Source organism: Rhinolophus hipposideros (genome assembly GCF_964194185.1).
Source record: "Rhinolophus hipposideros genome assembly, chromosome: 2".
Classification (NCBI taxonomy): Eukaryota; Metazoa; Chordata; class Mammalia; order Chiroptera; family Rhinolophidae; genus Rhinolophus; species Rhinolophus hipposideros.
Genome location: NC_138048.1, coordinates 80,276,255 through 80,301,484, shown reverse-complemented (window position 1 = coordinate 80,301,484; position 25,230 = coordinate 80,276,255). Strand labels below are relative to the sequence as shown.

The window sequence follows — 25,230 nt, the reverse complement described above, 5'->3', positions numbered from 1 at the left end:
TTAACTGCCGTTTGAATATTACATTTAGAGTCTCACCTCAGTATACAGGAGATTTCTTGAAATATCCTGACAATCTAGTATTTTGCTAGAATTGTTTCTTTCTGCTTCTCTTAAGAATCTTTCCTAATAGAAAGAACTCTATACATAAAGTTTTAGAAATGAAATGCCAAAATATAAATCCAATATAGTAAAAAATATAGGTCCTGTTTCAAAGACCTATGTCATGATTTTAGAAAAGTAGATCAGTGGACACGATCGGAAGGAAATGTGTGGTGTGCTTTCAGTAATATAGAGTGTGCCAGTATTTATAAAAAGTTCATTAAAGAATTATTTCCTGTGCCTCACAGATATTTCCAAGGAAAAAAATTAAACACAGATGTTACACTGAATAGCAAGGTAATGTGAGTATGAGTCTAAAAATAGTTATTCTGCACTGTGTCTCTTCATTCTTCAGTGTCAGAATAAAATTGTTATTAAACTCTAGAATTAAATATGTTGTGCTGTGTGCTGAGTCCATTTACATTTTATGGCATAATTTTATTTGTTCTGTACTAGGTGGCTGGCAGATAAACTGAATAATGTTTGGTGATATTTTAAAGTTATAATTTCATCAGCAACGGACTTAGGGGATATAAATATAAATCTGGAAATAAAAACTGTTGTGTGCCATATTTGGCTGCTCTAAGGACTGAAATATAACTTTCCCCACCACTTTCCAGTGGGCTTTTCCTGGGAAGTCAGTTGTCATTGTTCTGGCAAATTTCTTTTCATCCTAAATTGCACAAATATTTCAAAGGAAAACTATGAAGGTTACAAAAAAACTCATTTTTAAAGATAACTTTTAAAAATTACAGGAATTAAAAAAATTAAGCTATGTAAATATGTCTTTGCCTTCTAGGCCCATACCCCAGAGACATTTTTATAGTTTTATATTGTTTTATTTGTATGTATTTTGCATATTTAAATTTATTTGTTAAGGCATACTGTTATATACAGTAAAATGCACAGATCTAAAGTGTTCATTATGCTCCCTTTTGATAAGTGTATACACCCATGTAACCCATTTCTCAATCAAGAAATAAAACATTTCCGTCATTACAGAAAGCTCTCTTGTGCCCATTTCTACTCAAATTCCACACCTCCCTCCCCCAGAAGTATTAGGTTGGTGCAAAAATAATTGCGGTTTTTGCAATTATTTTTTAACCTTTTAAACCACAATTACTTACTGTCCTTAAACGTCATCTAGATGCAATCATGTAATATATTCTATTTGGTATCTGGCTTCTGTTGTGCAACATGTTATTTGTGAGATTTATGCATGTATTAATAATTTGTCCTTTTTATTACTGTGTAGTATTTCATTTTATGAATATGATAGTTTTTCTGTCCGATTTTCTGCTGATGGACATTTGTATTGTTCCCAATTTTTTGGCTATTTTGAAAGCCACTAAGAACATTGTTCAAATCACATACGTACAGATACATACATTTTGTTGATGGCTATGCAGTTCTCCATTTTTTCCACTTAACTTGATTCATTCAACCAGTATCCTATGGATAGATAAATGGGTATTTACATTGTTGTAATAATCTCTTTCTTTTGATTAATAGGGTAGGAATATATTTAACTTTGTAATAAATTGCCAAACAGTTTTCCTAAGCGGTTGTCCAGTTTTATATTTCCACCAGTAATGCATGAGACTTCCAGTTGTTTCACCGTCTTTGCTACCATTTAGTCTGCTCGGGTTTGCAAATTTAATATAAGTGTATAATGCGTTAACTCTATTTTACTGAACTTTATATGGATTATATATCACTTTATTATGGATTGTACACCATTTTTTTTTTTCAATTACAGTTGACATTCAATATTATTTTATATTCGTTTCTGGTGTATAGCATAGTGGTTAGACATTTATATAATTTATGAAGTGATTCCCCCCAATTAGTTTAGTACCCACCTGGTGCTATTCATAGTTATTACAATATTATTGACTATATTCCCTATGCTGTGTTTTACAATAACTGTTTTGTAACTACCTATTTGTACTTCTTAATCCCTTCACCTTTTTCACCCAGCACCCTCAACTACCTCCCGTTCTTAAATTCCACATATAAGTGAGGTCATATGGTATTTGTCTTCCTCTGTCTGACTTATTTCACTTAGTGTAATACCCTCTAGGTCCATCCATGTTGTCACAAATGGTAAGGTTTAATTTTTTAATGGCTGAGGAATATCCCATTGTATATATGTACCACATCTTCTTTATCCAATCATCTATTGGTGGGCACTTAGGCTGCTTCCATATCTTGGCTATTGTAAATAGTGCTGTAGGGAACGTAAGGGTGTATATATTTTTTCGTATTAGTGTTTTGGGTATCTTTGGGTAAATATCCAGAAGTAGAATTGCTGGGTTATAAGGTAGCTCTATTTTTGATTTTTTGAGGTACCTCCAAACTGTTGTCCATGGTGGCCGCACCAATTTGCAATCCTACCAATTATACATAAAGGTTCTCCTTTTTGCTACATTCTCGACAACATTTGTTGTTTTTGGATTTACTGCTGATGGCCATTCTGACAGGCGTGAGGTGATATCTCATTGTGGTTTTAATTTGCATTTCTCTGACGATTAATGATGTTGAGCATCTTTTCATATGTCTGTTTGGTCATGTGTATGTCCTTTTTGGAGAAATGTCTGTTCGGGTCATCTGTCCATTTTTTAATTGGATTGCTTGTTTTTTCTGATGTTGAGTTGTATGAGTTATTTATAAATTTTGGATATTAACGCCTTATCTGATGTAACAGGGTTAATATCTTCTCCCACTCAGTAAGTTATCTTTTCGCTTTGTTGATGGGTTTCCTTTGCTATACAAAACCTTTTTAGTTTGATGTAGTCCCATTAGTTTATTTTTTCTTTTGTTTCCCTTGTCCAAAGAGGTATATCAGAAAAAATATTACTAAGAGCAGTGTCAGAGAGTTTACTGCTTATGTTTTCTTCTAGTTTTATGGTTTTGAGTGTTACTTTTAAGTCTTTCATCCGTTTTGAGTTTATTCTTGTGTATGGTGTAAGAAGGTGGTCCAGTTTCTTTCTTTCCTTCCTTCTTTCCTTTCTTCCTTCATCCTTTCTTCTTTCCTTCCTTCCTTCTTTCCTTCCTTCCTTCCTTCCTTCCTTCCTTCCTTCCTTCCTTCCTTCCTTCCTTCCTTCCTTCCTTCCTTCCTTCCCTTTCTTTCGCATGTGTCTGTCCAGTTTTCCCAACACCATTTATTGAATAGACTGTCTTTACCCTATTGCATATTCTTGCCTCCTTTATCATAGATTAAGTGACCATATGGCATGGTTTTATTTCTGGGCTCTCTTTTCTGTTCCATTGATCTATATGTCTGTTTTTATGCCAGTACCATTCTGTTTTGATTACTGTAGCCTTGTAGTATAGTTTGATAATCAGGTATGGTGTTATCTCCAACTTTATTCTTCTTTCTCAAGACTGCTGTGGCTATTTGAGGTCTTTTATGGTTCCATATAAATTTTAGGATTGTTTGTTCTAGTTCTGTGAAAAATGCCATTGGTATTTTGATAGGGATTGCATTTGGGTGGAATGGATATATTAATGATGTTAATTCTTTACATCCATGATCATGGTATATGTTTCCATTTATTTGCATCTTTTTCAGTTTTTTTCTTCAGTGTCTTATAATTTTCTGAGTACAGATCTTTTACCTCCCTGGTTAAATTTATTGCTAGGCTTCTTTTTGTTGTTTTGTTTTTTGTTTTTCTGCAAATTGTAAATGGGATTGTTCTCTTAATTTGTCTTTCTGATGGTTTGCTATTAGTGTATAACAATGCAACCAATGTGTGGATATTAATTTTGTATCCTGCTACTTTACTGAATTTATTTATCAGTTCTAGTTTTTTTTGGTGAAATCTTTGGGGTTCTCTATATATAGTTTCATGTCATCTGCAAATAATGACAATTTTACTTCTTGATGTAGGACTGTACTGCAAGGAGATGCCAAACTCTTGGCAGTCTCAAGCAGTATGTTTTAAGAAGTTCAATGTCCCTAATTCATACATGAAACTCTATCACTTAATTTCTCCCTTAAAATTCTCTTTAGCTTTAACTGTGATTCTCAACTGGAAGGGAGAAAAAGAGTATGGAAAAAAATTTTAAGGATTTTATATATACATACATACACAAGGGCCAAGACATTTAATTGGCAAACAGTTCTTTTTTCCAGTTAAGGGATATCATTGTCTTAGATTTTTTTCATTTTCCGTTTATCTCGTTATTCCATTACCAGCCTTAGCAAAGGGCTCGCTTTTCTATTCACTTCACAAGAGTTCCTGCATAAGCATTAATGAGCAGAGAACAAGAAAACAAAGTAGAGAGATAGATGCCATAGCATAGGTGGGCTCACCACTGAGATGAGTGACTAGCTTCTGCATTGTAGACAAGGGCAAGTCATATTTATAGCCAGTAAAATTACTATCACAGGGTCTTCAGAATTCATGGAACAGTAGTTGGAACTCTGAGTATTAACTCCATGAATGACAAACCAAATCCATCATCTTTGATTCCTTTAAACCTGGTAGAAAACTCTCAGAGCTCTGTGATTCTGCATATTTGAGGATCCACCTTACTTGGTACAGTGGAGACTAAAATGACAATGACAAGGATATGCTTGTCTGTAGGGTTGGTTCCACGGTGCTTTGAGTTCTCACTGTACCACCTGAAGTGAAGTGAAAAGCCTAAGAAATACTAATGGGGTTCTCTACCTGTTTTGTTTGCAGACTGCAGCTGAATATGTCAAATCTCGACTCCCCGAGGCCCTTAAACAGCATCTTCAGGACTATGAGAAAGACAAAGAAAATAGTGTGTTGTCTTACCAGACCATCCTTGAACAGCAGATTCTGTCAATTGACCGAGAAATGCTAGAAAAATTGACTGTCTCCTATGATGAAGCAGGTATGTTTGTCTAATTCACACACATTCACACAATTCTTTTCTTCTTACAAAAATTTCTTTATAGACTTTGGTTAAATGTAGGCCCTTTTCTGAGGTAAAAGATGAAGGGCAAACCGGATCCAGTTACATAGCATGGATTAATAATAAGTTTCTTCTCTACAGTTTTAGTATCAAAAATTTCATCAGGAGGCTCCTAAAAATAGCTCTTAAATATTAATCCCTTTCAAATTTTTGCTCTTTTTTAAATGGATTTTTATCAATCATGTCTTCTTATTGATTTACTCTTTTAAAGTGTCACTTCAATTTTGAATACCAGCTGAAAACTTTTATATCTGAAAATCCAAAAATTGTTATTTGCTTCAAGTATTATTTTTTAATATCAGAGATTTTCTTTTCTAAAGAGGTGCCATTTTTTCTTCTTAAAGTTTCAATTTGAACTTCATTTTCTTTTCCTTTAGCTCCTCAGATGAATCCTAACCCCTAATACCACACTGGACACTTCAGTTCACTGCCTGCCATAAGTTCATCCTATCCAAGGGAGCTTATTGTTGAAGACATGAACAGACCACTTTATAATGTCTTTATCTATTCTGTGGTCTAAAACCCAATTTCAATGAAACTAGTGCAATGTTACTTGGAATTATCGAAATCTTTAATAAAATTGATCTTAGGAAAAATACCCTGATTAAAATTGTCACACCCCCTCCAAAAAAAATGGAGGAACATACAGGAAAATAAGTTTCTAATGGTCAAATGTTGGTAGTATTAATCCCTATTTTAATACCAGGAACTTACGTTATTATTGCCACAAGGAAGTTTTTAGCGTGCATCTTACTGTCTTCCTCCTGACCTAAGCGGTCTCAGTGCTGACATTCTTAACATTTGATTTCAAGCTTGAATAGCAAACAGAAGAGCAAGTTAAAAAAGCAAAAAAAAAAAAAAACCAGAAAAACCCCAAACGTTATGCTACGTATGCCTAACTACTAACGTAATTTTTCTAGTTATCAAGCTGTTCCCACTTACATCCCACCTTCTAACCCTGTGCACCCCTCTCAGGGGGGGGTCCACATTCTAGCCTTGCCCAGTACATCTCTACCATCTCTGATTCTCCTTTGCTTTGTTTATTTTCCAGACACATTGGCTTTCCTCTGTCTGCTGGGTGGTTAGTTATTTGATTTGTGTATTTGTCTTGTTTTTAATATTCTTGTCTATGGAATTCTCATTCATCTCCTCTTTCATACCTGGTGGAGTAAAGGAAGGCTACGATCAGCCCAAACAAAATAATGTTTACTGTGTTTCTCCGAAAATAAGACCTGGCCGGACAATTAGCTCTAATGTGTCTTTTGGAGCAAAAATTAATATAAGACCTGATCTTACTTTACTATAAGAGTGGGTCTAATTAATATAATAATATAATAATATAATATAAATATAATAAATATAACATAATAAATATAATACTGGTGTTATATTAATATTTGCTCCAAAAGATGCATTGGAGCTGATTGTCCGGCTAGGTCTTATTTTCAGGCAAACAGGGTAAATATTTACAGCATTTCAGAGTTCATGGGACTCATATACTCCACCTATTTCCTGCCCCCGTAACCATTTTGTGATGAGAAGACTGAGATCCGCAGACTTACGATGATACAGGTACTTAGTTGAAGAGCTGGTCCTGCAGCCTCCTAAGTATTGATCAAGCTGGGCCTTCACCGCACTAAGGCAGGTTCTCATTCACTCACTAGGCGTTTGTTGAATGCATAGTGACATACTAGGAAGTTGGAAGGAAGAGGGAAGAATATTGACGAGGCAGGGAGGAATCTGAGATGTAGAAAACAAAGATCTTCCTTAAAGTCTAGCTCGGGAGCTAAAACACACAGGTGTGGCTTCTAGAGAAAAATTCCTGAGTGATTTGGGAATAAGTATACTAAGTAACATCCACAGCCATTAAAGTTAAGCTGAGGGGATGTGGAGTAAAGGAATAGTGAAAATGGCTCAAGTTTTCTATGGAATTCTTTAGGGGAGGACATTAGTTTAAACTCTGGACAAATGATGAGTACGGGCTTGTGAAGAGAAGAGAGATGCCGTCTGTGTAATGAAGGGGCCCAAGTGGACACCAAGGTGGGAGTGAACATCAGCCACGACCTCCCACTACTCAGATCTTTCTTCTTTGGGAATAATTTTCCACTCACGGCACTGTTGTTGAGCAGCTACTAATCGCAGAGCACACTTGTACATGGCCTTTAGGGCCAAATGCTTTGGCGCAGAATTCATGTATCAGTAAACTCTACAGAGTGAAATAGTGGAAATCACTACAGGATTGGGAGTTAGAGGACCTAAATTCCAAGCCTTTCCTCTAGCTTAATACTGGTGTAATTGTTAGCAAATCAATGTCTTAGAGCTTCCGTTTGTTTCTTCACCTGTAAAGTTGGGCTAATATCTCACAAGGTTATGATGACAAAATATATCATATTTGAAGAAGTACTTAGAAATCATACCACAAATGCCGCTAATGTAGAATGAGAATAGATTTGGAGCCTATCTAGCCCTCAGACCTGTTTAAAGTAGTCTTAGAGAGTTTTTTCTTGACGTGTAGTATTTGGGGAGGTAGATGCAAATTTTTAAAAATGATCTTCAGAAGCTTTGAGAAGTCAAGCAACATCTATTGTTAAATCATGCAGTCCAGGCTCAGTTTGTCCTTGGTCATTGCTGTATGAGGTGACACATTTGGTGGGGGCTCTGTGCATATATGAATAAGTGAATGTCATTGTGTGCTGTAAAGTCAAAAGTGTGTCCACTGCCTTCTCCTCCACTATCCATATGTCAGTGATTTCATTCAAAGAAAGAGGAGAAAATAGGAAAAGTTATTGCTATTTAACAGAAAAAAAACTTCGTCATGATACGAAGGAATCAGGAAATAGAATTGAAATGTGGTAATAGTATCTCATACTTTCAGATATAAACATCCTAGACTAAGACACTCATTTGCTTCAGCTGCTTAGCTTCTTATCATGCTATCCCAGTTTTTGCTTTCTCACATTCTTAATTCAACTTTCCCAGTTTTAGGAAGTAGTTGTTAATTAGAAAATATTGTGGTCTCTAGAGAGGTTAATTTGTCTTTAATGCTTATCCATTGACAAAATCAGCCTGAGTGACTTAATAACAGTTTCTGTTTTCTGTGGCTTCTAAACTTCTAAAAACCAATTAATGAAAAATCTTTAGACACTTGTCTAAAAGTATTGGCTCAATATGGAGACATTTCCAAGGAAAGCAATGGCATGATTTGAGAAGAAGGGGTCAAAATACAGTATTTCATCCTGTCTCAGAGAACATGAATAACCTACATATTCATTATTTGTTATGGTGGGCAAAATTTGAAGGGTTGAAATAGCCGTAGAGGGAATCTTTCCTCGCATTATTTATTTTTGTGCTGATGCATGATTCATGTGTCTTTAAGTAATCTTAAATTGTTTTAATTTTTTTTTAAGTTTGGGCATGAATAATCTACATATTCCCTTGTTAAGGCTAAAGTATTATGGCTTGTAATGCCCTGTGTTTGAGTTGCAGAAGAGTAGGTTCATTTATTTGAGAGTGATACTCTCTGTCGCCTCTCAAGCACCCTACAGCATGGGAAACGGGAGTCTGGGAAAGCTGAGTGTACCTGTGGTCGTGGACTGGCCAGAGGATGCCTCCGTTTTTGTTTAGATCGACTTCTCAGAGTTAACCCAGGAGCAGTAAGGGTTTCCTTTCTGTTCTTACTAGAAACCCACATAGCTTTCCAAGGAGCACATGTTTCAACCACATAGAAAGAGCGCTTACAAATAGGAAGTGAAGCAGACAGTGCAGATGAGGAGAGGAGAGAACTCAGGTGGTAATTCATAGGGTTCATTTGGGCATCAGCTAAAGCTGGGGAGCTACAGATCCATTTACTAGTGTCAGGCAGTCACATACAGCTTCCCAGAGGAGATGGGAAAGAAGAGACCATTTTTCAGCCTCTGCTTTGTGATTCCCTGATGCAATTCTACATTAGATATTCCTGAATGCTGAGCTTGGGCAAAGCTACCTGCTGTGAAGACACACCAAGTACTGGAATGTGCTTTTTGCTTTTTGGAGAAATAGCTTTTAAAGGGGGCGGGGGAGGGTATTTTCTAAGCAATTTAGGAAGTAGCTGTGGAGGGGTTACCTCCTATTGAGCTTATTTTATTCTTAAAATATATGGTAACTGAAAGTTACATCTATGATTTAATTGAGCCATTACTGTCAGAGTAATCAGTGATCTCAAAAGGAAAGCCATTTACTGTCATGGGGAAAAAAATTAATGCACATCGACAAACCAAACCCTGGAAAAGACTGTGAATTATTTAGGGCCCTTTCAGGTTTTCTAGGAACATAAAAAATGCAGTAAAAGTCATTTGCAGGAAGTTCTTCACTCTAACAAATAGAGTGAATTTCTTGGTATGTTTCTCAAACAGATCCTAAGGGAAGGGGTGACTCTAAGGTTTCGTTACTTTGTGTCTTCAATCAAGACACCATTTCTGGGCTCAAAAGATATTCTTGCCAGAGGCTTGCCAGTAGGATTTGCAAGGAAGAGAAAAACAGGGACCCAAAAGAAATTTAAAAAGGGAAATTTAATATTGATTGTGCAACCTCTGACACCAGCTTCTGAATTTCTGTAAAAAAAATTAAATCTGTTTTATTTTTCCATTATAAGAGTAATATAAATACATTTAAAACATTTTTAAAATATAGAAAAAACAGAAGATGAAAAGACAATCTCTAATTCTACCACTTAAACATAACCATTAAATATATTTGGTATATTTACTTTCAGTTATTTTTGTTTGCTGGGTTTTAATTACTTATAGCCTGTTTTATATCTTTTTTTAATTTAAAGTTGAAATATAACCATAGTTCTCTATACTTTTATAAACTACTCATCAAAGTAATTTGTAATGGCTGCACAGTAGCCCATTAAGTGGCTATGCCACCATTTCTGTAACCTTTTAGTATTTTCAACATGGTCCCTCTCTTTTATCCATGTTTCAAGTCTCGTCACAATATAAAATCCCTGAATTTGGAGCTCTGGTTCTTATTTGTGAAAAGATGAGAATGGTAGTTTGATTAACAAAAACATAATGAAGACTTTTGTAATGCAGCCAGTTATTAGTCATATAACAGTGGGAGCAGAAGACTAAAATAGGTAGTGAAAATCCACTTATAAACAGAGAAATTCTTTCTTGCCAGTAATACCAATGTTTATAACCAAGCTGATTCGAATTTCAGTTATATTTCTTAAATTTCTCCTTTTATATCATGGATTTCAGGAGCCAAAAGATAAGGGGTTAGTAACTAAACGAAGTGTCCTTCCTTTTACAAACTGGAAAACAGTCTGCCATGGCAGTTTGAAAGTATCCAAACCTGTGATTCACCAGCCAGGGGCAGTTTCTGTGTATGTGGAAAGACATTGCAGCTCTCTCTGCGTGGTGTCTTCAACTGTAACATAAGGACATTGGATTAGATGTTTTCTTAGGTCTCTTCCAGCTTGAACAATGGATGATTCTGTGTCCAGGTCACTTGGCATTCATTGGCTCATTTCTTTACTCACTTTGTAAACATTGACTGCACACCAATGAGCCAGGCGCTGTGCCTGCCTCTGGATTCTAGGTGACCATGTGGCCTTTTGCTCAAGTATGTGTGTGCACGCACGTGTGCATACTTGTGTGTACACGTATGCATGATGGAGGGAGTCCAGGGAGGTGGTGGCAGAAACAGGTAAGTAGAGTCCAGTGGAATCGGTGCTGTGTTTAGAGGACAGCAGACATGCAGAGGAGGAACGAATTAGGTTTGGGATTGAGAAAGAGCTCTTTCAATAAATCAGAAAATCGTAGGAGAGCCTGGAAGTCTCTTGAGCTGACCATCTTCAACGTTCGTGTCACTTGTGTTTTTAAAGGCAGACTTACTATGCGTAATGCTTTTTTTCTTCTTTGCTTCTGTAACTGTGGTTTTGTACCAGTGCCTTATACAGACCTATTCTTGCCCTCTGCTATACCATCACCTTCCACATTCTGTCACTCTCCAAATAATATTAATTAGTTTACATTAATTAGCTTGTATTAATGTGCTATCAGCATTGCCTATTTTCTTACGAGATTGCCAAAATTTTTTTGAAAAGACAATTCCGACTGAATTTTGTAAAAGTGATATAATGGGAAAAATACATTGATCCAAGTTTTGCAGTGGGCAAAGTAAAATTGTAAAGAACCTTGCTGAAAATACTGGAAACCACAAGCGAACGCTGAGATTTAGAATGAGACAGGGCCACCTTGGTGATTAGCACATTGACTAGAGCTCTTTATCTTTTCAATCAAGTTGTCTATTGTTAGCCACACGGGAAGTGCTGTTTCTCCCTGCTCTAAAGGAGTATTTCATTATCAGGGCTGGAGAAAAAGCGTGCATGTCAAAGAAAATAGTTGTTCCAGGTGGTCCGGCTCAGGCTGCGCTGGTCGGCCAGAGGCAGGGAGCCCACGCTACCTGTAGCGCTTCCTCTCTGTGCTGTTGGAATTTCGTAACCAGGATTCTGAAGAGCTTGTTGGAGTGTGCTTGTAATACATTTTCATGAGGTCCAAGTTAATGGTAAGACCTTGAGTCTGTAGGGAAAAACAGGGTAGTTTTTAAAGTGCCAGAATGTCTAATGTGCTGTGACTCTCCATTTGTATGAGTGAGACAGAAGCAGAATGCATCCTCTGGCTGACTTTCCAACTCGAAGATCTGTGATCATAGGCAGCTGGGCTGCTGTTTCCTGTCACAGTGTAAGAATGTTAAGTTTCGTCTTTGAGAGCTCCTAGGCACTCTGATTCCTCTGATAAATTGCCTCCTAAAAGGCACTGTTTCCAAGCCACCTTCTAGGGCCCAGAGAGATTCTCTTTGTTTCTTTCTGTGGTTAATGTCCTCCCTGTCTCAAGGCTGTGTGGCTTAAACCATCTCTGATGAGGCTGGTTTGAGGAACAGTTCCTGTCATTTGTGCCCCCAGGAAGCACCTGAAGGTGTTCTTGCAGTTCTGTAACCAATCTACGGGAACTGTCAATCACTACGCAGGAGTCACCAGGACAAACTCTGGTAGTTCACGCAAATATTTCCTGTGTATCGGGCCCTGGCTGGGTGCTGAGCTCTAAAAAATGGGGAAGGACAGTCTAGTCAGAAGGCTTCTGCCTTTGAATGTATTGCTAATCTTGGCTGTTGGCTCTATAAATCCATCTTCTAAGACAGGCTGCAGAATCACACTCTAACTTAACTGGCTTCTTCCTTTCCTCAGTCAGGGCTTTCCATTCCTCTGATCTCAGGCCTTCTCATTCAAGGAGGTAACACAAATTACATTTTTGTTATTTATATCCTAGTTGCTTCCTGAATGTTTGATTTTACAATAAAAATAGAGAACCAAAGCCACAAAAAGAGAAGGAAGCAAATGAACCATGAAGAATGGACAAAATAAAACAGTTTTTCACTGGAGACAACTTCTCTTCTGGTATTAAAGTTTATGGAGACTTTTTCACAAGGTACCTTGTATGCGGGACATTGAACATTATCTCAGCCTGAGTTCCCTGAAAGCAGTTAATTTAGGAATGCAATCCCAAGGAGCTGGAGTGAGGGGCATTGGTCAGGACATAGGAAACAAGGGAAAGCTAATATGAGGACACATGACAGAGTTGGCCTCCCTTGAGGGCGACTGCTGCTTAAGCTACTAAGTAAGAAAGCTTAGGACTAGCACCCCAGAACCCTCCACCAGGAGGTGCAGGAGGGAAGCACTTAACCACCAGTGTCCTCCCCTCATTTGTCAAGGGTAGCTCCACAGACATTAATTAGCTCCCTCATAGTTCCTTCCGGTTTTTGGACGCCTGAGTGCTGAGTAGGTTCTACAAGCATCTCACACTTTGGCATCAGGGAAGCTAAGGAAAGAGCAAGTGATAAATGGTTCAGGCCAAGGCTGCGTCTGGGCTGAACTAGTCCCTGTACCAGTGGCTGGGTTGAGGTGCGACCAAGAGAGTGTGAAATGGTAACAGGAGATGTCCAACCCGAGTACACAAACGAAATCTTAAAACAACTTTACAGGAAATATATGGGAGTTCATTTATGGTTCTTTCTTGCATAACAATCATCTATAAAAGCTGAGGATAGCATTATTCATGTTTTTCAAAGCTCCTGTTTAAGCAGGAGGTTATGTGGCTATGTCCAATGCAGAGAATATTCAATTGCATTTATAGAAAAATCTTACATATAGCAGGAGACAAAAGGAGGGTGTTTTGTTTGTTGTAACAATTGGCAGCTTCCCAGCTCAAACCAAAATAACTGACTAATCCATTATTATGAATGAATTGAAGTCCCTGGGCCCTTCAACCTGAGTGGCACAGTGACATTCAGCTTTCAAAGTGGGTTGTGTATTTTCATATGAGTTAAAAATAATTACCTTCCATAGATAACTCACAACAGTGGTTATTCTGGAGAGGAGAAGCTAGGGTAGGAGACTTCCTTTTTTTACTGAATCCTCTTATTGTATTGTTTGAATTTTTAACTTTGTCCTTGTATCCTCTATTTTAAAAAATTTACAAAAAAATGAATAAAACTAAACAAAAATCTTCTTAGTACATTTACTCTTATCTTCAGTGCTGGAAATGAAATATAATAAGGCAGAAAATCATTCTCTTTATTTTCAATAGAGCTTTTCACCAAGTCATGCACATACCTGGAATAAGTCAAGAAAGGAACTCAGTGACAAGAGCAGCCATCATGGAACTGCAGTGTCAAGGTCAGAGAAAGTCAGCAGTGAGCCCAGCTCATCAGTATTGTGCCAACGAGCACCTTGGCTCCAGGATCCCTGTCAGAGGGTTCTTGGCAGTCTTCATGCCCTGAGCCAGAACTTGTCCCCGAGTCCAGAGAAGGCTGGCCTTATTGCAAAAATTAAATTTGATTGATTATTTAATTAATTCACCTGAAAGAGAACAGGATTCATGAATGGTGAGCTATTGGGGATTCAGCAGTTGCTGATCTCACTGCCTGTTCATTGCCTCCTTCATCCCAAGCTTGACCTTCCTGTGTCTGAGAAGTTACCTGACTTGCTGCTGTACTTGGCCTTTCGGTCAGATTCTCTTTCCTGAACCACAGCCAAACTTCTACTGCTTTTCTTGTAAGGATGTGTAGTATTGGAAAGAACCAAGGCTTTGAAGCCAACCTGGCTTCCTGATAATTCCTTAGGACATCATTCATATCTTATGGGGCTTTTTCTGAAGATTAAAGATAAAATATGGAAGATGATGGACATACGGTAGACACTCTAAATGATGGCCTCTGTTATTATCGTTGCTGTTACTCTACTTGGCATATGCTTAGCTTGGTATACAGGAGTATTTTTCTAATCCTCTTCATGGTAGAGAGGATGAACTAGTTTGCACTTTGCATAAATTAACATACTACATACAAAACAAGAAAAAACAGCAAAACACTGGTTCTGCTAATCTCTTCTTCCTTCCTCACCCTGTCCTGGGTGGAAAAGTAGTTGCTCAAGTTAAGTATATTGGCACTATGTTTTGATATGTTTGTTGGTTTTTACTTTTCTCTGATGCTGTATATTAGTTATCTCTTGCTGCATAACAGATTACTCCAAAACTTAGTGGTTTAAAACAATAAATGTTTATTATGTCACACATCTGAGTGTCTAGGATCCTGGTTCTCTCGTGAGTTTACAGTCAAGTTGTTACCAGGGTAGTAGTTTCCGAAGACCTGGGCTGGAAGTGCTACTTCCAAGCTTACTCATGTGGCTCTTGGCAGGAAGCTTTAATTCCTTTCTGCCTAGGCCTCTCCACAAGGCTGTTTGCTACCTGGCTTCCCTCAGTGTACGCGATCTAAGAGAGAAAGCGAGGGAGTACCCACAACAGAAGCCGCAGTCTTTTATAACCTAACATTGAAAGTGACATACTATAGTTTCTGCCACACGCTATTGGTCACACAGACTAACCCTAATTCAGTGTGGGAGGGGACTGCATTAGGGCTGAATGCCAGGAGATGGGATCATCGTGCTCCTGTGGGAGGCTGGCCACTACAGGCTGTGTTGTGCAAATATCTACTCCGGATCTGCCAAGTCCTCTGTCTCCCCTCTATTGCATCACCTTTCCCTCTCATTTTCTAATCACTGTCTACCTCACACTTCCCTTAAGTGCAAAGCTGGTGTGTTCAGCCCTCAAACCAGTACCAGAATGGCCTTAGGACTGTTTAGACGCAGCATCCTTTCCCATAATTGCAATTTATGTTTCATTTGACCAGTGGCAATGCCCTCAATGTATCACTTATTAAATATTGTGATTATCACTTCTGACTCCTGTACCCATGAAGATATTTCTTTCTAGAACTTCTTAACACAACGCCAAATACCTTAGTGTGTTTGGGGTGCTATAACAAAAATACCACAGATTTATACCACCCACATATGAACAACAGACATTTATTTCTCATGGTTCTAAAGGCTGAAAGTCCAAGATGAGGGTGCCATCACGGTCAGGTGAATGCTGGTCAGAGATTTCTGACTTCTTGAGTCCTCACATGGTGGAAAGAGAGAGGGAGCTCTCCTGGGGTCTTCTGTAACGGCATTGATCCCGTTTATGAGGGCTCCATCCTCGTGCCTTAATCACTACCCAAAGGTTCCACCTCCTAATCCCGTAATATTGGGCTTTAGGATTTCAAGATGAGAATTTGGGGTGGATGCAAACATTCAAATCATAGCTTTCAAGTACCTCTACGGTTGTGAAATTGCAGTTTAGTTTTTTACATCAGTATCCTAAATGCCTCAAGATTAAGGCATTACTTTCTACTGTGTTTGAGCAAAAATTAATATAAAAAATTAATATAATATTAATTTTTGCTCCAAAAGACGCAGTAGAGCCGATTGTCCGGCGAGGTCTTATTTTCGGGGAACACAGTAGATGGTACTATTCCTCTCTCCGTCTTATTCCCTGTCTCTCTCTTTTCTGTCGTCATTCCTTCACTTCCTACCCCTCACTTTGCTTTTCTCTCTTTGTTTCTTTCCTTTAACTGGTTATGTTCTAAAATTTAACACGTTTAACTTTTTACATTTTTATTAAATAATTTGATGACCTGTGCTGTTTTAATTTTTTAAATGGATCAGTAGAATAACTAGATAAATTGTTTTCATATTTGACCCAGAAGTTGCCTTGAGTGAAAAAAAAGTTTCCTATCCTTTCTTTATTGCTTCTTGGCTGCCTCTTCTGTTGTGTAGAGAAAAAGTAAACAAGCAAAAATGAGGAAGCCACGGACTATCTTGTCTGTCTCTTCCACTTTTTACAATGCCATAATTTCCCTTACTTGTGCTCCTCTACTTTTCTACCAAATGCACATCTCAGATTCTTTGTCTCTGAAGAAAACAGCAGTAAACAAGTAAGTTATTGCGTCTGCATTAGTGGAAGAAGAATGTGGATAGAACTAACAAGTAACTTTCCTCCCTTTTCTTAGGGACTGTTTCTTTGTGGCTAGATTTTCAAAAAATGTTTTGAGGAAAACATTATTTTTGAGAGAACTCATATTTTAAACCTACCACTCTTTTCAGATTGCTTTCTGATCTACGGGAAATTGAATCTGAGATTAAGCATTTAAAGAGCTAGGGAAAATGAAAATGCCCTCACGGAATTAGAGCTGCATTTGATTTTTGCAGTCAAGATTCACCTTGTGAAAAGCATTGGTCCATATAAATAGGAAGAAATTCAGCTGAATTTGCCTACTTGTCGGCAGGTCTATGTGTGTTTTAAAATCAGACCTTTCAGTGTTGTGGGGCTGGTGTAATTGCATTTGTAAATAAAACGCAGGAAGGTCTAGTGCTCAGAGTACAATTAGCTGTGTTAATTTTTCCTTTTTGCGGTAATGTCAGTACCTTCAAGCCTTTTTGGTTGACTGTACTTCTTTGGAAACCTTTCTCTGTAGGAGAAATCAGTATTCCAGCGCCACCACAGAAAATGAGCTTGTCTAAAAAATAGTTGCCTGTTGACAAGATTTTAGCAGATTTTAAAATTTTATTTATTTATTTTGTAATATGAAATCTTTACAAATAGAATGAGGTCAGATATGACAGATGTGGTCAGATCCACTTCCAATCTGTAAATCCCTGACTAGCTGCAGTTGTACCAGTTTTTAAATGGATATTTTGAAGTTTTACTGCTTTTATGACATTCTTAGCATTTTTATATCTCTGATCATTTGCAAGGTTGCTTTCTGTGCTTTGGCCATCAGTGCCCACTGCGTCCTTCTCGCTAGAGTCTCAAATGAGGTTCTGTTTTGTTCTGCTTTTGTTTGTCAAATATTGTTTTCTAACGGCCAAAATAATAAAATTGGTTTATTACAATACTCTTTACAGCAGTGATTCTCAGCCAGGGGAAAATTTGCAACCTGCCCACCCATCCACCTCGACATTTGGCAATGTCTGGAGGCATTTTGGTTGTAGCATTGAGGAAGGGGAGTGGCGGGGAGGGCTAGCAGTATCTAGTGGGTAGAAGCCACGAATGCTGCTGACCATGCTGTGATACACAGTCAGCCCCTCCCAGCAAAGAGTTATCTGGCCCAATATGGTAGTGCCGACGTCGAAAAATTGCTTTAGATCAATAGGTCTCAGCCTTTGTAGCATGTTAGAATCACCTGGGGGGGGGGGGTTATGTCCCAACTGCGCCCAGACCAAGTCAATCAGACTCTCTGAGCAGTAGGATCCAGGCCTCAGGGTTCCAAACTGTCCCCAGGTAATTCCAACACACAGCCAAGTTTGAGAACCACTCCTTTAGAGCAAATGTTTTCAGAGGGCAAGACTAGCTTAGGCATCATCCCAGACAGTTTCCTTACAAAGTACCTGAAAGGACCTCATTAAAATGTGGTTCTACGTATTGGACAATGTCCCATTATAGTATTAGTGTGAGGTCCAAATGAATTTTTAATAACTTTATATTTGCTAAAGCCGGCGCTTAAAACTTGAGAAACTGCTTTTCTAATTGCCTTATTGGAAGTTTGTTTACACCTGGTTCTTTCTATGTAATAAAATACGTTCTTTCTTCTTCTAGTAAGGAGATAACAAGTATTTATTGGTAGCTTTCATCAGTAAATTTCTCTCAGATAACATTTGGGGTGTTGGAGCATTTGTGATTTGTTCTCCTAGAAGGTTTCTCACTTATCTTTATTACTTAATGAACAAGTCTCATCACTTGAATCTACCTGAATTGATGTGCTGTGCAAAGGAGCTAAAGTATCCTCTCTAACAATATTCTATTCAAACTTTTGCCCTTTCACCCCTTTCTTAACTGTTTTCTCTCACCAAAAAGTAAATCTTAAAATACATGGATAGTCACTCTGAACTCTAAACAAGTAAATATTGTCCAAGTATTATTAATGTATAAATTTTTGTTTTATTTTCATGCCTGTGTTGATAACACAGGGTCTCAGGGAATCCCCCCAAACCATAAATGCATCTCAAAGCTGTTGACAGTCAGGGTAGATTGAACAGTTCTGAGTGATGTATTGTAAAAATCATTTCATTTATCAAAACCAGCACACCTGCCGAGTAAACAAAACAATAAAATTGTCTTTTTCCACTTTTGCCTCAAAGCCTTAGTGGAGATCAGATTGTTGAATTCTGGAAAAATCGAGCTTCTTTGAAGAAGTAGAGAGTGGGGTAACTCAGAGAAAGCCATCTGATATTGGGGTCATTAGCCTGCTCTGCTATCTGTGCCCCACAAGCCTGTGAGTAGATGCTGGAGAGGTAGCGGAGGAACGGGCACGAGGAAGGAAGTGTGGTGATGCAGAGCCCGAGCTGCGCAGGTTCTGCAGGTGAGTCAGGTTCTGCAGGCACGGCAGGGACGGCCCAGGTTTCGGGGGCCTGAGGCTTACACAATTTGGAGAAAAGCTCTTTAGAAAAAAAGGGATAGAAATTAGGTATGAAAGGAGGGTTTATTTAGAATGAGAAAAGAAATTATAACAAACTGCAAAGTTAAAGAGCTAGAAAATACTCAAATATCACAAAAAATAGAAAAAGAACAATATTTTGATAAATTAATTGCCTGTCTTATACGGTAGTCTGACATATGCTTCGTGTTTCCCCGCATCTTTTCACAGCATCCTCTCTGGTTACTTCTTCACGTAACAACGAGTTTCTAAGTTTCCTATAGAGGGACTAGAAAGGTAATTCAATCTCTCCTTTAGCATGATTGAACAGAATTTGTGGGATTCTGTTTTGTTTCTTTGTTTTAACTGATACTTTAGAAACTCTCTTCAGCTTTTCAACTGGTTATTGGTAATGTCATGTACATTTTTAGGATTGCTGCCAAGCTTGGCAAAACCTCGATCACAGTTTCTAGCCTATATGAGATAAGAGATTTGAGGTCATTTGGAGTTTTCTGATGTAGTGACTAATCCTAAATACTCCTTGAATTTATAACATTCATTAACCGATTTGTTGGTATTGTCTTTGTTGGAATGATACATTATGAGGTTTGTTTATCTTCACTGAATGTCAGATTATCAACAAGAATGTTAGCATGTAACAGAGCAAGGCCATTTCAGGTCAAGGAGAGCACCAGTGTGATCTGGCAAAAGCATGGTGTCCAGTTTGGCTAGAACAGAGTGTAAAGTAGGGTAGCAAAGGGCAACAGGACTAGGAAAATGGGCCAGGTAGGCAAGTGGGACAGAGTGTTAAAGTTGGTAAGTGGCTCAAGATAGACTGTCTGTTGTATCTTCAATTTAAGAAGTCCAAGACCATTGATAGACCAGCAGGCATGCGAAAGGTAGCATTGTGTGATGTTAACATTGGCCTTTGAGCCAACCAAATTCTCGTTTGAATCCTAGCTTTCTCCCAACAGGCCTGTGAAACCTTTCTAGAAAGAACTTAACCATATGTGAAAGTCACTGCCAACCACATAAATATATTTCACTGTGCTCCGAACTCAAGTATCCCTTAGCTGGATCCCAACCTGAGGCCAGTCTAACGTCGCTCTGTACAAGGGGAAATAGGACCAAGGGGAGGGCAGAGTGAAAAAAGACAGTGGTCTTACTCCCTTACTTCTTACTTTCCTAAATTTTTGAAAAACATGACCTAGGCCTTGGAAAGGGTTTACGCAAGGGAGAGGCCCTCAAGTTTTAGCTTCATTAACTTTAATTTGCCTCTGGTCAGGGATTATTCTTCCTCTCCTATATGGCTTCAGAATTAAACAAATGATTTTTATTATAGTTATCAGGCAGTTACTATCATGTCTCACAGTAAAGTAGGAAAAATACATTTCAATTACATTTTAGACTCGGTCATAAAACCCAAGCAAAGAATGTAAATGTCTGATTTCAAGACTTAAACAGGATGACTTTTCTGGGCAGTGTGGAGCTAGTGCCAATCAGTGTGGTCAGCCACCCACTCCAATCCAGATGTGAGTTGATGACAGGCCAAAGTCTAACGGGTGCAAGACATGTATCATGATTTCAGCAGAAGGTGACCTGGAGAGTTTTAGAAGCAGCAGTGTTGTAGGAGTAGAAGGCCCACAACAACCAGGAATCTGGGTGGCAATACTTAGTCCTGAATCACTCAAGGATGAGCCTGTCCTGCCCGGAGGCCTCGTTAGCTGTGGGAAGCAGCAGCTAGGGCAAGCGACTGATTAGTGGCCTTCAAAAAAAAAAAAAAAATTTCGAGAACTACAGATTTTTCTTGCACATTTATAAACTGACATATAAAACCTTCATAAGTTTTAAGTTTCATCATAAGTTTTCATCATAAGTTTAACCAGTTACAAAGGATATCATTTCTGGCATATTACATGAGCTTTAAATATTGAAATCAAAATCTTGAGCTACAAATTTAGATAATTAAATTTGGGGAAATGGCTATTATGTAGCCTAGTTGTCAAAGTGAATCTTGACTGTGAGACAGTAAGTCTAATTTGGCTTTTTTGTTTATCAGAAAATGCCTATCTTCATTTTTCAACTCAAAATAAAGATATTAAAACAGTTCCCTATAACAATCATCTTATGTCTGAGTTCTAATTCTAAGATAGATAGCTAGATGATGGATGAATGGGTGGAATGGATAGAAGGAAGGAGGGAGGGCGCGAGGGACGAAGATGGATGGCTAGATCAGCATCTAAGTGACACCTTGCCATAAGTATGTTAGCTGGATGAAAAAATACACTTTCTAAATCTCCCTTTGTTTGACCTCCAGTAAGTTTTTACACCCTAGGCAATGTTACGCAGTAAGATTCTTGATGCATGTGAGAGATACTGTTCTTCTGTTATATGGCAGGAGGCAATTAAGAAGGGAAGATGGGAAAGGAGAATTGGAAAAGGTATCGTCTCAAGCTGACCTAAGTTACAAAAGTAAGGTCTGGGAAATAGGATCTGAAAATTGCTTTCATTAAAATTGTGTGTCTTTGTGTCTTTGTATATCCCTAGAGGTAAAGTTAAAGAAAGCTACTCTAACTCAATAGTTTTTTTTATCTATCAAAGTCAGAGGCATCTAGAAGAACACTACCTAGACAAATTGGTTTTGATACATTTCTCAATATGGGGAAAATTTTATGCAAATCTGATAGTGGTAACTAAATTCCCACTTCATAATCTGTGGGATAATATTTCAAAGTCTAGTTAGACTATTGTAATAAGACTAGTTGAACCCAAATTGGCTTTTAAATCCCAGCCTAACCAGTTATCAGCTATGTAACCTTGAGATAATTACGTAGCTTCTCCAATTAATAGTTTCCTCATCTGAAAAATAAGTAAGAATGGTACCTACAATATAGGGTTGCTGTTAATGTTAAATGACACAATACACGTGAAGCAGTGTCCAGGGGTTACATGAATGGGAATATTTATTTATTTATTTATTTATTTATTTATTATTATAATTATTGCTAAGGGAAGAAAGAGTAGATCTGTTTTTAAAATGGGTTCCTAATATATGGGATGGACATGCACCTGAGGACAATGGAGAGGATGTGATGATGGCGTGCCAGGGTTGGCATATCCCAGAATTCAAGACAAGTTTCTCAACATTACGAAGAGTGGAGTGATAGGCTTTATTAGGGATCGTGAGAACTTACAAGGCCACGATTAGCCAAAGAAAGTCTGGGTTCCCCATACTGCAGCACACCACAGAGAGATGTGCCCATGGGCAGGGCGCCCTACTGGACACGCCATGGTGTCTATTATGTAGAGAAACCACATCTTCATACACACATTATTTTCATTTTTCTATAAGCAAGTCTCACAGCATCCTTCTCAGTGACGGGACACAGAAACTTCTCAAGCAATGCAGATTTAGGTGCCAGCTTTTCACAGTTGTTAGCTGGGAATACCAACTTCCCCCCACTAGAGAGTGGGGGCCATGGGAAGTTGTAGCCCCTCAGGCTGGAGCCTCCTCCAGATTCCATGGGAAGCCGCGCTTGGGTCAACCCCTCCTGTTGGGAGAATCCTGAATCCTAACTAGCTCCTCATCCAGGTAATCAGAGTGAGCCCTCAGTGTCCCTTGTAGACAGTGCTGCTCTTCCAATCACAGATATCATCTGGTGTCTGCTTAACTCCTAGTCTAGATTTGAGCCCCCATGAGAACAGGGATTTGGGCAAGGAATCTAAAGGAATTTAAAGTCTCTCTCTTGTTGGAGACTCTGGGCATCATTAGTGCTGCTTTAGGACCAAGAGGTCAAGGCGTAGTAGAGGACCAGTGTCACACCACTGCACTGGACTGTCCTGACATCCATTAGGCTCCTCAAAAATTGGCAGCTGTGGTTGCCGCGGGACGTAGCACTTTCATCATGGAGAACCTCACGGTGGGCGCGTTCCCTGCAGTATGTGCAGTATAAGAAAGAAACCTATTTAAATATCTCAAGAAAAATAGAGGAGTACTAGAAAAACAGAATCTTTTGGAATTTAAGGAAGAGCTAAACAGCCAGAACTAGAGAAGGGTATAATCAGGCAGCTCTAGAAACTCTCATAGAATTGTATGGTTCTTCATTCTGGGCAGTCTCATTCATGTGATTGGATGTTTTACTTACTACTGATGTATAACAAACCACCCCAACTTCTGTGGCAAAAAAAGAACAATCATTTTATTATGCTCATAGATTCTAGGGATCAAGGCATCAGGGGAATGGCTGGCCTTTCTCCTTGACATGCGGGGCCTCCGCTGGGAAGACTCAAGTGGCTGGGACCTGGGGCTGGAGGGGCCACTTCCAAGATGGATTCTTCATTCAAATTTCTAGTACCTTGGTAGGAATGGCTAAAAGGTTGTCCACAGTGCCTGCACATGGGCTCATTAACATGGGAACTAAAAGATACTTTTTTTGGCAGGGGGGCAATGCAGTGTTTTGAGAGGGAGCATCCTAAGAGGGAATGTCCAAGAAGTGATGATTCCAAAGACCCAGATAGAAGTCACGTGCCTTTGTTACATGGACTGGGAGTGACCTCTGCCAAATTCTATTGGTCAAAACAATCAAAGTCCCACCCAGATTCAAGAAGAGGGAACAGAGACTCCACCTCCTCATGGGAGGAGTGTCAAAGCATCTGTGGTCATTTAAACAAATGGTTACACTGGGCAAACAGCTTCACGTTGTTTCTTGGTTTAAATCTTGAACTAGGGGATCTGATTGGCTCAGCTCATTATATGAATAAGTTCCTCTGTTCCTATCAGCTGTGGTGAAAGGGGCAGGCTTACGTGTTTAGTAGAATGTCCCTGCCCTGGCTCTGGAAGCAGTACATTCTCTAAGAAGAACTCATGAATGAAGAGGAAATAAGGGGATCTCTAGTGTAGACACTGCCAAGAGTAGCAACTATATTACTGCCTTCCATTGGCAGTCTGGTGACTAGAGGGAAATTGGACAAGACAGAAGGAATAGGCCAAATGCCTTGGGGTGACTGAAAGCCTTGTGAGGCACAGGTTCTGACATTTGAGTTATTTATGTTTATATGACATCCACACAAAAGTGAGGTCTGGAAGCATTCAGGTTAAGCAGTAAGTGAATGATATAAGAAAATTAATCTTGTTCTTGAAATGAGAACAGATTTAACCTTGAGCAAAATAAAAAACAAAAACAAAAAAACCACTCCACAGCTGCAGTAGATTTCCAGCTTTTAGAAGCAGATGTTCAATATCAGATTTTCTTGGCCTTTAGTCTGTCGGTCCCAGTCAATAACTAACAACACGGAATGAAACATCTTTCCTCTGAGATTCTCAAGCTGCTTAACTGATCCCCTTAGCTTGGCTGAACATCCTGGGGTACTAAGCAAAGGGAAAATAAGGTTCCAATTTGGGTATGTGTGCTACCAGAGCTGGCACTAAAAAAGAAATAGAATGTTTTCTAATCTTCCTCTCTGCTGAGGAGAATGAATTCATAGGGAGGTTAGTGACTTTCGCAGGGTCTCAGAACAACTTAGTAGAATAGACCAGCCCGTCTTTAACTACCAGAGCTTTCCTGAGAGCTGCCATTTATGCTCCACTAATCTGCTTTCTCTGTTCAGACAGAATGTATAGTGGGAATGCAGTTCGCTGAAGATGTCTGTGTTCGAGTCATTATGCTTGAGAAGAGGACAGGGAATGTCTGTGATTTCATAAACTAGTCCTGTGGCTCTCTTGAGCAGCATATTTTAAGAGTAATCGGAACTTTTACTAGAAAAAGTATTTGCTATGGAAAGGGAGAAGTCATGATTCTTTTGTAGAAAAGATAAAAACAGAGCTAGTTGATATAAAACTGAGTATATTGATTAAAGTGAATGTTATTACTCACTTGTTATGTCAAAGGGAAGAAATAGACTGAAACAAGAGTAGAAATGGTCACAAGGTGGTAAAAAAATTGACCCTTACCTGCCGTAGATCTGTCAGTTGGAAAAGATTGTTCTGGTAATGATTCTAAACCATCAGCAGCAATCTGTCCACATTGGGTGACTTAGCTCACAGGCCTCAACCCAGGAGACTGATTTGATAAATGGGGAGGGTCCCAGATTCCCAGGGTAAGTCTGATGTGCAGTTAGACATGAGAACTGCAATAACCAGCCTCTGTAATTTATAGAGGAGCAGATGTCACAGTAAAAATACAAACTGGACATCCACGATCAGTGGCTCTCAAATTTTAGCAAGCGTCAGAAACACTGGAGGGCAGAGCCTTGCCTTGGGGTATTTCTGTCAAGTTTCCAGGTGGTACTGATGCTGCTGGTTCTGGGGTCCACATTTTAGAATTAATTGCCCAAGACAATACAGGATGG

The 25,230-nt window shown here is 38.7% G+C and overlaps 1 protein-coding gene across 1 annotated transcript in view; it reads left to right on the top strand.

Moving 5' to 3' along the window:
* PPM1L (protein phosphatase, Mg2+/Mn2+ dependent 1L) overlaps positions 1-25,230 on the top strand; it is a 252,374-nt gene that overhangs the window by 173,975 nt on the left and 53,169 nt on the right. The window contains exon 2 of the mRNA XM_081028482.1: positions 4,791-4,965. Within this exon, the coding sequence (XP_080884608.1) occupies positions 4,791-4,965 (175 nt within the window). The remainder of the gene's footprint in view (positions 1-4,790; positions 4,966-25,230) is intronic.